We start from the raw sequence: 12500 nt of genomic DNA, 5'->3' as shown, positions 1-12500 counted from the left end.
AGAAGGAAAGAGGAAGGGCTGGGCCACTTCTCTGACCCTTGCTTTCTCTAAATATATCGCCAAGAATGAACTGGTAGGCTTAATCACTGCAAAGGACAGGCTACTGGGGCCTGATAGAAAGCCCATCTCATCTCCATTGGGAAAGCTGGTAAAGGCTTGTGTTGGCTGTTGGCAGCATTATTAAGCAACCGTTCTGTGCCAGGCACCACACTAAATTCTTTTCCCGTGCATCATCTCGAAAAAAGATTTATTTTTATTTTATGTATGTGGGTGTCTTGCCTGCGTGTGTGTCTGTGCGTCACGGAAGCCAGGGGGTGTTCCATATTTCCCTAGAAGTGGAGTTAAAGATAGTTGTGGGCCACCGTGTGGGTGGCTCCAACCTGGGTGGGAATCCAACCTGACTCCTCTGCTAAGAGCAGCAGCGAGCGCTCCTAACCGCCGTGCCATCTCTCCAGCCCCCATGTCTCAATTTTTAAAAGCTTTACAACAAATTAACTATGCAAGTGTAACTCAGCTCTCAGAGAATGCCTCAACCCCCTCTGTGGCCCCATCCAGTGCTGGGACATGCTTGTCTTGGTTACTATGGGTGCAGCCCCCTTGGGAGAGGTGTATCACCCTGGGAACTCAGATAACCAAAAGCTCAAGGTGCCGACTGATAGGCTGAGGACACCACACCTGAAACACTGGAAATCCCAAGCTTAAGAAGATATCAATGTGTGACATTTGGGAAGTGGTTTTGTGAAGGACTCTTTCCTGTCATAGCCTGTAACTGGGCACGGGGGTGGCAGTGGGTCAAAATAAACAGCTTACCCATCCGTCTCATCTTTCCCTTGCTCCCTGCTCCCGTTGGTCTCCGAGGGACTCATAAGACCCCTGGGATTTCCACTGTCAATCTGCTGTGTCAGTGTGATTTCTAGATAGCTGAAGGCCCCAACAAAGAACCCAGATGGATGGTAGGGGGATCTTTAGCTCCCCCGTCATACCTGTGCCAGGGACTCCACTTTGGTGTCATTAAGACTCTCAGAAGCATGGCTAGCCTGAGACCCCACAAAGCAACTATGATAGCGAGAACCTGACACAAGGGAAGTGGGTAGGGGACATGCATGGATCCTGGTGCCTGCTCCGGGCTTGAGTCCTTGAAGACAAAGACCCTCTTCCTCTCTCTCCTCCTCACTAAATGATGACACTCTCTGCTTTTCTCAACAGCATGCTAGACTCTCAGTGGACACCAGGCGCAGTCTGTGCTCCCGGGCTGTATCCTGGTGAGCCTTCCAGGGATCTCCACACATTACAGAAGCTCATATATTTTTCATTGTTCATCTCCAGGAACCCTGCCTGGCACTGGGCAGCCTGGGCCGAGCAAGAGCAAGGCCACTGTCTCCATCTTCTGTGTTACCTCTAATGATCTTTCGACTTGGCTTCCGGGAACCCCCTGTGACAGACTTCGCACTGCATTGCAGCCTCCAACGTGATGGGGGTGTCAGTCCAGGCATCTCTGGTTTGTCTCTGTTTCTGTGGGGGTCTCCTTCAGTAGGGGCAGAGCTCCCCAAACTTAAGGACATGCTTCTTTTTTTGTGTGTTTCCCTTAGATTTGAACTTGCCAGGAGAAGTGTCGTGAGGGAAGGCAGTCTCACTAAACCTCAGCCTGCAGGGCCTGCCTGGGCTCTGGATGAGGACTCAGGCAGACACTTCCTCTGGAGCTTTGAGGGGACATCGATTCCCAGGCGTAAAGCACTGGCTCTGAGCGCTAACTGTCAGGCTGATCCGAGGACTCAGCTTGTGGTACCTGTCCAGCTCCACCCACCTTTTGTGACTTAGTCTACCCTCCCACCTGTACTGACTTTACCCTTTTATGTGTAAGGCACTATTTTAGCTCTAGGGCTTCAGAGTAGATATGCCATGCCTTCATGCAACTGTGGGGCCTGGGGACAGTGGCTACGGGTGGGGTGGTCATTCCTATACTTATTAGAGATTTCTTATTATGTGATTTCTTTAGGGGAGAATAAAATTATTATTATTTATTATTCTTTAGTTATTTTTTTCAGTCCAGTTGTTTTTCTCCCTCCCGGTCCGCCCTCTGACTGTTCCTCATCCCATTACTCCCCCCGCATCTCCAAGAGGATGTCCCCACTCCCCTACCCCCACCCTACCAGATGTCTCCACTCCCTGGGGCCTCAAGTCTCTTGAGGGTTAGGTGCATCTCTTCTCACTGAGGCCAGATCATATATCTCTCTGCTGTATATGTGTTGGGGGCCTCGTACCAGCTAGTGTATGCTGCCTGGTTGGTGGCTCAGTGTCTGAGAGATTTTGGGGGGCGATTCAGGTTAGTTGAGACTGCTGGTCTTCCTATGGGGTTGCCCTCTTCCTCGACTTCTTCCAGCCTTTCCCTAATCAACCACAGGGGTCCCTGGTTTCTGTCCATTGGTTGGGTGTAAGTGTCTGCATCTGACTCTTTCAGCTGCTTGTTGGGCCTCTCGGAGGACAACCATGCTAGGTTCCTGTCTATTGCCCTGCGTGCGGCAGAGCTCCTGGGAGGCCTTCAGACTGTGGTGTCTTCAGAGGGAGCGAGAATAAAATTATTACCTGCTCCCAGACTGGGATGGCACCCACAGCTCAAAGGATGACTTACCCAAGCTAATTTTGATGAGTAAAATGGGTTCATTAAGGGCTACTTGTGGATCAGTGGATGACTAGGGACAGCTGTATTTTCCTGAAGTCTCCACCCCACCCCATGCCACCTCTGCATACCAGCCTCCTAGAGTATGTCACTGTAAGGCCATAGCAGACTGCGTGCAAACCTGGCTCCGGGTGCTCCCTAACTTTAAATCTGCAGAGGTGACTACAGGCTCAGCCTTCAAGAGGCACAGGCAGATCTAGACTGTGGTGAAGTTAGATGTCCATCCTTGCCCTTATCAAGGTTTCTGCTGGTTTTGACCTTGTCGTTCAACTATGGGAAGGATGGCTGGTTTTATCTGTGCTGCAGTCTGGCATGTAATTCTGTGATATGGTGGCTCATGGCAAGAGTTACATTGCCTAGGGTTTGAAGACCCTGGAGACAGAGTGGGCCAAAACTTCTGCCCTGAAGATGCTTAGAGTTAGCCAGGGACAAAGAGTGCAAAGTAGCCACCCCCTGCCTGCTCAGTTGAGGTTCTAGGAGTGATGGTTCTAGAGATAAAGGCTGGGGGAATTTAACATGCTCTTGTGCACATCCGGAAAAAGCCTCGCACCAACTAAGTTTGCATTTAAAAAATGCTTGTAGAGCTGGAAAGATGATGGCTCAGCAGTTACCAGCACTGACTGCTCTTCCAGAGGTCCTGAGTTCAGTTCCCAGCACCCACATGGTGGCTCACAACCGTCTGTAATGGGATCCGATACCCTCTTCTGGTGTGTCTGAAGAGAGCAACAGTGAACTCACATACATAAAATAAGTAAATCTTTAAAAAAAATGCTTGTAAATGAGTGACTTGGGTATGCATCATAGATTTCTAAAGAACGCATGAGTCAAATAATAACACTGTTTTAACTCTGCAGTAATAAAGACGCTACAAATGAGAAGTCCAGGGAGCAGACAGAATGGTATGGATCCGGAAGCGAATGATCTTCAAAGAAAGTTATATTGAAAAAAGAAGGCTGAAAATTAGTGTTCAGTCCATGCAGCTGGAAGCTGGTAAACATAATCTAGAGAAAGTAGAAGGAATAAATACGTCACAGAACCTTGGAGCATGAAATTCCTATTCAATGCTTGGAAATTCAAACAGGTATTTGGAGGTAAAATAGAAAACAAAGAACCACCTGGATCTCTGGAGAGGATGAGGAGTTTCTCTGTTTATCTGTCCTGTGTCCTCAGAGCAGATTCTGTCTGTCAAGGTCCTGAGGGGAAGGGACAGAGTCGAGTCCTATGGCCTGGCTGTGCTGTGCCCCCTGTGTGCCACCATGCACTCTTCTTGCCTGGCTTTGAACCTCAGACGTAGTCAGTCATCTATAACTCTTCATATCTACCCTATCAACAGTAGTGATGTCACTAATGACCTTTCTCATTGGCTGAACTGTCACAGGGCAGCAAAAGATGATGTAGCATTCCTGACAGGAGTGAACACAGCCCTGCCATCAGATCCCCAGACATCCCCATGAGGCAGTGAGGAGAGCTATGTGGTCCCTGACACTGACAGGGAAATTGAGGTCCAGTTTGTCCAAGGCCTTGTGAGCTAGGGAATAAGTGGGCTACAGTGTGCTAGTTCTTGACCTTTCCCTGACCCAGTGAAGGAGCCACTTCTCGACTTTGCAGAGAAGTCTAGATTAGTTATTTTGAGTTGCTATCTTACCTGAGAATCTGACTGTGGGCTCCTGGTAGGAAAGAAAGGGAACTGTGGTCTTGGTCTACTAGGATAGGGCTTAGAGAGGGTCACTTAGAACATCTGTCTATCTATCTGTCTATCTATCTATCTATCTATCTATCTATCTATCTATCTATCATCTATCTATAAATCTGTCTATCTATATATCTATCAATATATCATCTATCTATCATCTATCTATCTATCTATCTATCTATCTATCATGTATCTAACATGTATCTATCATCTATCTATTAATCTGTCTATCTATCTATCTATCTTGTATGTACACTTGCTTATTTATTTATTTATTTATTTATTTATTTGGTATGCGCATGCATTGCAGAAGTTAGCTCTCTCCTTTCACCAGGACCATATAGGTCCTGGAGATTGAATTCAGGTCATGAGGCTTGGCCGCTAGTCTGTTTGCCCACTGAGCCATGTCACTGGCTCTTGGAGTTGATCCTTAATCCTTATTTTTTGATCTGGAATTTAACTTGGCAGGATTAAGCCTGCCCCTTCCAAATATACTCTGTGTTGGGTCACCCTGTGGTCAGGGAGCAGTATGGGAGAAAGAACCCTACCGCCAGCTGGGGAACTCCCATTTGTGTCTGCTGACGTGGCCCTTACAGTCCTTGGACATGGCACCATAAATATGGATCCTCCTGGTAGCAAGAAAGGGTTGGGGACCTCTTGCATCTATCCTTATTGGTCTGGAGTTACAGCTCAATTTGTGGATAGGACACTTCCCTATAACCAGAGAGTTCATAACACTCCAAGATCAACCTGGCATGTATGTGATCAAACCACCCCAAGTGGGAAGATGAAATTAGATACTCAAGCAAGACATAGTGGTGTATACCTGTAATTCCAGCTCTTTGGGAGACCAAGGCAGAAGCATCAAGGGTTCAAAGGCATCCTTGGTTATATGAATTTGAGACCAGCCTGGGTTACCTAAGATCCTATCTCCAACACACACAAAACAAAACAAAGCAAGCCAGCAACCGACAAACAAAAATGAGTGCACAGCAGCGTTACCCGTGGATGAATCTCATTTATTCACCCCTCGCCCGAGTCAGCCCGTCAAGTAGGTGGCTGGAATAAGTTCTCTAAAATCCTGATAGTATTCTCAGCACTTATCATGCAGAAACAGGAAGGGAAGCAATAAGTTAAAAGCCACATAAGTTATGAAAAAATAATATATATGTTCTATATTTCATGTCCCACTGAGGATTGCTCCCTTGGAAACAGATAAATAGCCCGGGAGAAAGCAGCAATGAACACCCGCTTTGGGGACTCTAGGGTTAAATATATTGCTGGGTTCCTTTGGCCTGGGAGAGATGGTAGCCTATCAACACTCCCTGCAGACCTGGAGGGTCAGGGGCCTCGAGGATACCTGGTCTGAGAGAATGAGATGCAGGGATGGGAGATGGGCTAGGAGAGGAGGTGAGGCAGGAGCCTGGACATGAGTCTCGGGAATAAAAGGAGTTGAGAAGGAGGCTGGTGGCATGGGGAGGCTGGCACTGCTGTGCTCTGCAGACCCCCAGAGGTAAGAGCCAGGGCTGGAACACACAGACACCCTTGGTGAATGCAGAAGGGCTCTCTTGGGTTGACTCCTTTGAAGGCCCTTGTTGGGGCTTCCTGGACCAAATTTAAGTCTAAGAAACTTCCAGATTTTCCCAGGCTTAGCTTTCTTCATGGCTCACCAGAGGCAGGGGGAGTAAGCTTGGAGGATGGGAGGGGTGAGGTTGGGGGAGAATTGGCCCACTGAGTGGAATGTCTTAGGGGATAGAACAGAGGCCCTAGGAAGTGAGATTTGGGGGAAATGGGCATTTCTAGCAGGCAGGGAGGGCTCTAGGGCTCTAGCATCTGCTGTGCCAAAGGCAAGTGTTGAGGTTGGAGAGACATGGGCTGGAGCCAGAGCCCGGATTTCAGGATGGTATCTCAATCCACAATGGCAGGGAGGGGGAAGGAAAGGCCTGGTGTCAGACTCTCTGTCTCTGGCTTCTGCTCCTAGGGTGTTGGCCTTGGCCAGAATAGCTTTGAAGTCAGTTATGACATCTTAGTCCCTAGAAGAGGGTACATGCAAGCATCTGGGACACTCTGGGGCTCAGGCTTTTGTCTAACACATCAGGCCTTTCCCTTCCTTCATCCCCCAATACTGTCAGGTGTTTGGGAAGCCTGAAGGTAGGGAATCTAGGGGTCCTCAGCCCCCCCAGGCCTAGGAACACCATTTATGGGACAAAATCCAAGTGTATCCTTCAGCCCAGTCTATGTCCTGGCTGTTGGGTGAGGATGCCAGCCTCGGTTTTGAGGCAGAGGCAAGGCAAGGCTGAGGCAGAAGTCAGGGCAAGCAGTGGGCAAAAGTCAAGCACCTTGTCAGAGCTATGTGGGAAGAGGAGCTTCAGGGGAGGGGAGAGGTGGCAGACACCGAGCTCCCCTCTACCGGCCAGGACAAGCTATGGCCAGGAGGCTGGAGGTGGCAAATGAGACAGGGATGAAGGGAGCTTCCAGTTCTCCCTGCCTTCACTGATGAGCATCCAGAGGAACCGGGTCTCAGCTAGTACCCACTTCTCCCCATTCAGCATCTCTCCTTCCAACCTGGAGGCTCTAGGCTATGTTCTTGAGTTTAGCTTAAGTCGGCTGCAGTGGAAATGACTTGAGGCTCTTCCTGAGGTTGCTGTCTTACTCAGAGGCCTCTGACTCCTGGGAGAGGTACTTCTCTGACATCTCAGTGATCTTGATCACTGGGCCCCTTTGGTTCTTCTTCTTCCGGGAGGGTGTCTTGGAGAGGCCAGACTTGGAGGCAGCTACAGAGGACATAGAGGGTGTTGGGGTAAGGGCTGGAGGAATTGAAGCAGCTTACATGATGTCTTTGGGGCCCTGGTCCCCCACAACCCATGTTTCCCCATCTTGGGTCTCTGGGTGGGTAGACTTACTGGTTCTGCATCGGGATTGTACGGCACTGACCACGGTGGCAGAAGGCAGGTCCATCCTGCGGGAGGGAGATACGGTAGGGTGTGAAGTTCCGAACCTGGGATTTTAACCCCATTAGGATTGGGAGCTGGAGTCCGCTAAGTGCAGGGCAATTCTTGGCTGTCCCTCCCAGGACTGTGTTTGTCCTGTCCTGTGACCCTGGCTAGCCAGTTTTCCTTGTCTCTGGACTTCCTAGAAGTTAGGGAGCTGAGGAACCACGGCTATCTTTCTTTCGGCTCCTTAGACACTTGATGGTGTTAAGGGGAGAGGGGAGGAGAGTCTTGTTGTTTGAGACCCAGACCCGGACTGCACTCTGCCCGTCACCCAGGGTCAGCTCCAGGGGCAGCAGTCCCTTCCATGCCGAGCATACACGGTGAACAAGGCTGAACACTTTTTTTTTTAAAAAACAGGATATCCAGTTTGAACTTTTAAAAAACTGTGTGTTTGTAGGGGTCTGGGGGTGGGCACAGAGTACGTGTGAAGGTCAGACTGGTGGGAATTAATTCTCTCCTTCCACCACTTGGATTCCAGTGATAAAACTCTGGTTGGGAAGCTCAGCCCTGAGCCATCTCTCTGGCCAGATTCCTATGGCTTTCCCATCACAGGTGAGCCATGCTTATCATTAACCCGTTTTCCAGCTAGGCAAACAGGCCATACAGAACTAGGTTCCAATTCCAGTAAGTGACTGAGTCTGGACCACAGGCCTGTCTCGTGGCAGGCTTTTCAGCCCTCGCCCCGCCCTCGCCCCGCCCTCGCCCCGCCCCTCGCCCCTTTCCTCACCGGCTTTCTTCTCCTTCCATTAGCTTGTGGTAGGTGGCGATCTCTATGTCCAGAGCCAGCTTGATGTTCATGAGCTCCTGGTACTCGCGCAGCAGCCGGGCCATGTCCTGTTTGGCCTTCTGCAGGGCTTCCTCCAGCTGGGCCATCTTGACCTTGGCGTCCTGGAAGGCCAGCTCTCCTTGCTCCTCGGCCACCTTGATGTTCTCCTCCAGTTTCAGGCACTGCAGCCGGGAGGCCAAAGGGAAAGAGCAGTGAGTGGGCCAGGCCTTAGGCTGCCTCTGCTCCAGTGTGTGTGTAGCTAAGCAACACCATGTCTAGGTGTGGTGAACTTATAGGGAGCTCGCTTGGACCTGGGAAGTTTCACAAGCTACCACAAGGAGTCCAGACCAGAAGCATGGATGGGGGTCCTGGTTTGCATGCGAGTGGAGGAGTGCTTTCTGATCTAGTGGCTCTGGGCACTTGACAGAGGGTGGCTCTGTACAGAACTCACGTGATCCTCAGAGCCACCATAGCAGGCCATTTGGCAGGTTAGGAAACTAAGGCCAGGGGCACACATAGGCCTACTCAGGGCCATTTGGCCAGGTCTTGTGTGTACCCAGTGTAACCGAACGTGTTTCCTGGCCCCGAAGTCCCCACTGGTCCTTCAGAAGTTTTCTCACATGGCTCTTGACGGAGACGATCTGAGAACGAAGCTTCTGGATGCGCACGTTGAGGTCCGCGATCTCACAGCGGCTGTTTTGGAGGCTGTTCCCGAACTCCGCTGAGCGGGCAGCTCGCTCCTCAAGCTGAAAGGGTATGGAAGAGGGATGGTAAGGGTGGCCTGCTGCAGCCCCCTCAGCATCCCTCCCGGCCTCACCTCTGTAGTTTATTGCCTCTCCTCCTCCAGCCACATGTTTTCCTGGTGTCATTCTTCTGGCTGCCTTGGTAAGCTACACCCGCACCTGTCCACTTTGTGACTCCAGGAAGGTCCCATGTGGCTTCTCCTCCCACTGCCCCTGGAACCCCGGAGCCCCCGAGCCCCGGAGCCCCGGAACCCCGGAGCCCCCGAGCCCCAGAGCCCCGGAACCCCGGAGCCCCCGAGCCCTGCAGGAACTGCCGCTTACATTTTCCATGCTGCCTGTGGACTGGATGCTGCAACACTCCCTTGCATATGCTCCCCGCTACTCCTCAGAAAATCTCAGGGCCCAGAGCCACAAGACCTCAGCCACCTCCTGTCTAGTCCTTCTCATCCCTCCCTGCGCGGTCAGTCTCTAACCTGGCTCCGTGAATAGGCTTCAGCCTCCTCCAGACTTCTAGCAGCGATGGCATCATACTGGGCCTTCACTTCCTCCACGATGCCGCTCAGGTCGATGCGGCAGCGGCTGTCCAGGCCCACGGTCACCGACACGTCCTTCACTTGGGCTGTAAGGTCTTTCAGCTCCTGGGAAGAGCAGAAGTGGGAGGCTCAGGGCTGCTGCAGGGGACTCAAGGTCTCTCTCACACACAGTCCCTTTGTCCCCTCAGGAGGTGGAGACTATGCTACCTCTTGTGACTTCCCAGGGAGTCACGTGGCTCTTAATGCCCTCTCTGGCTACCGGTGTGTTCTCCCTCTGAGTGAGGGCAAAGGTCAGGGGTGGCTCCGGCTTTCATATTCAGGCTAGGACCCCTCCAGCCAGGCTGGTGGGAAAGGCCCATGCACCTGGCTGGTGTTGAAGGGGTTGGAGGTAGGCTCCCCTGCTCTCTGTTGCCCTCTGCTTCCTCATCGGGTAGGGATCCCCAAGAAGCATGGCAGGGTCATCTTCAGCTGTGGGGCCCCCACATTTGTTGATGGAACATGTAAGTTTACTGGATGGATATTGGGCTGGAGAGGGTGAGGCTGGAAGGTACAAAATACTCTGGGCCCAGAGGCACCTCCGCTGTGAGATTCATTAGTCCCCAGAACCAGCTGGAAGAAATATAATGCCACCCTCCCCCAGGCCACACTCCAGGGCCAACAGTGTGCTCAGCACAAGTGCCCACAGTTTATCTTTCCTTAATCATGTTGGAAGGTGGAAGTAACTGCAGGGGAGTGGAGTTCCACCCGATCTCCGGTGTTCTGTGTTAGCATAGCTTAGCACAGAGTAGCTAAGCTGTCTATATATCTGTAGTGCCAGGCTAGCTTTCTTCCGTCCCAGCTGACTTTCCCACGGGAAACCTCAGGACTAAATAGTGAGGCATGTGGGAACAGGGGTCTCTCAGGGGCTGCAAAGTGTTGCCAAGAGCCTGGACTGCTTCCTTTGGAGGTGCTAAATAACCACCCAGGCCTGGGAGCCTCAGGGTGGGAGACAGAGCAGACCGTGTGTCATCAGAACATGGATGCCAGCACTCCCCACAGACAGGTGCCCACAGTGGGCGGGCAGGGAGCCAACAGAGGTGGCTGTGTGTATCTGCGACTCACTCTGTGGGTGTACTGCCTGAACCTCTGCCTCTTCTGGCATTCACAGACCCCTGACCTTGTTTCAGTCCTGACTTTCCAGCTGGTGCTTCTGGTTTCTGACAACCTCATTCCCAGGCAGGATCCAAACAAGAAGGATGAACGGAATCTGGTGAATATCCCTAGAAGTCTTTAGCTGCCCATTTCATTTTTTTTCCTTACAATTTCCTTATAGAAAATGCAGAATCCCCCAGGGTCTGACTTTTATCCTGGGCTGATGTGCACGCAACACACCTGTCACCTGATGTGCATGCTGTCACCTGGCTCCCTAGGACAGCTGGCACTTGGATCTGGAGGTCTGCTTAGGTCCTGATTCAGCTGGTTCACTCATAGCCATATACCTTGACCTTTGTCACTTTCAGGGCCCCCTCCCCCATTCATCACTTCACATAGAGAGCTCATGGCGGTGCCTCTAATTTCTGCCCCTGGCAGGGGCTGGGACTTCTTACTGGTGGCTTGTGTTCTAGAGTAGAGATTTAGAGACAAGGTGGGGACAGATGGGCTCTCTGGACAATGGATGCCTTTCCCGTTTGCTTGCCTGCAGCCTTGAACACCAGCACCTCCTGGAAAGGAAGCTCAGGACTGCAAGAATTCTGGAGGCCTTTTCAGCTGGCAGGACCCCAGCTTAGGGAATAGAAACCATGGGGATCTTTGATATTCAGATGAATGGAATAAAAGTCTCTGGGTAAAAGCAGGCTGAAGGCACTGACTGGAATCAGGGCAACAGTCACCACAGCCCCATCGTCACCACCAACATGGCTCCTGCATATGGACATCTGTACAACAGTTTTAGAGACGAGGTTCTGGGAATCCCCCAGTGGGCGCGCTGTGGAAATCAGTGAGCAAGGATCACAGATATAGCCCACACCCTTCATCTCAGGCCTGACTTGGCATCTGGCTCACGAAAGCCCAGGGCCTGGCCAGGAGATGTCACAAAGGACAGATCTTCCCTGCTGGGAAGGGCCCAGGGCCGAGGGATGGCTGACACTGATGGCACCACCTCAGACCTTTCTGGAAAGAAGCAGGCAAGGCAGAGCGAGATAAACAGAAGCAGGAAGTGGTGTTTGGAATAGCTGTGTGCCTGTCCTGACATGCTGTCTCTCTGGGAAGGAGGGTATAACAATGCTTACTTGTGTGGTGAGGTGCCACCTTGGGGTGGGCCCCTGACACCCCAAGTTGGCAAGAATTGTGTCACAGTATAGAGTTTCCCTAGGGAGCTAGGATTGGAGGAGACTGCTGTGTATATGTCTGTCTCACAGTGTTACCCCCTGGGGGGCTCTGAGGAGACAGTGGCTCTCCCGGAGTAACCGAGTGTTGCTTGGTAAAACTCTCAGGGGCACTGTACTCTAAATGCAACCACCTTAGGTGACTCCGGTCAAGTGTTTAAATCCCTCCAAGCCTCCATTTCCCATCTGTAAAATGGGTGTCAGACAGAACTAAAAACAGCTCATGCTTTTTAAATGTTTACCCCATGGGAGACATTATTCTAAGTGCTTTAGGATCTGTTAAGAAATAATGTCTGGGCTGGGAGGTGGCTAAGTGTTAGGCAGAACTAAGACCTGAGTTCAAATCCCCAGAGCCCATGTAAAGCTGTGCACCTTAGTGTGTGTCTGTAATCCTCCTGTTCCTAAAACTTTTGAGATGGGACACAGAGACAAGAGTGTCCGTGGAAGACTGAGGGCCACCTAGACCATCATACTCCACTTTGAATAACAAAATAACATTGGACTCAAACAAGGTGAAGGGGAAGAACTGACACCAGAGGTTCTCATGTGACCACCGCAAGCACATACCTACAGATACACACAGACATACATGCACACAGGCACACATACATGAAATCACATACACATGCACATACCCATGTGTGCGTGATTTGTGCATACCACACACACACACACACACACACATACACACACACACACGAACACATAGGCACATACCCATGCATGCACATA

The 12500-nt window shown here is 51.1% G+C and overlaps 1 protein-coding gene across 1 annotated transcript in view; it reads right to left on the bottom strand.

Annotated features, from left to right (window-relative positions):
• Nucleotides 1-5368: 5368 nt before the first annotated feature.
• The window catches only part of Krt80 (keratin 80), a 22177-nt gene continuing 15045 nt past the window's right edge, over nt 5369-12500 (bottom strand). Inside the window, exons 5-9 of the mRNA XM_028782246.1 lie at nt 9346-9510; nt 8750-8875; nt 8091-8311; nt 7274-7329; nt 5369-7144 (exon numbers count right to left, since the gene is read on the bottom strand). Of these exons, the coding sequence (XP_028638079.1) occupies nt 7020-7144; nt 7274-7329; nt 8091-8311; nt 8750-8875; nt 9346-9510 (693 nt within the window). The 3' untranslated portion in view covers nt 5369-7019. The remainder of the gene's footprint in view (nt 7145-7273; nt 7330-8090; nt 8312-8749; nt 8876-9345; nt 9511-12500) is intronic.

Source organism: Grammomys surdaster, unplaced genomic scaffold, assembly GCF_004785775.1.
Source record: "Grammomys surdaster isolate TR1022 unplaced genomic scaffold, NIH_TR_1.0 724, whole genome shotgun sequence".
NCBI lineage: Eukaryota > Metazoa > Chordata > Mammalia > Rodentia > Muridae > Grammomys > Grammomys surdaster.
Note: the sequence above shows the minus strand (reverse complement) of the source record. Positions and strands in the feature narration are given on the sequence as shown.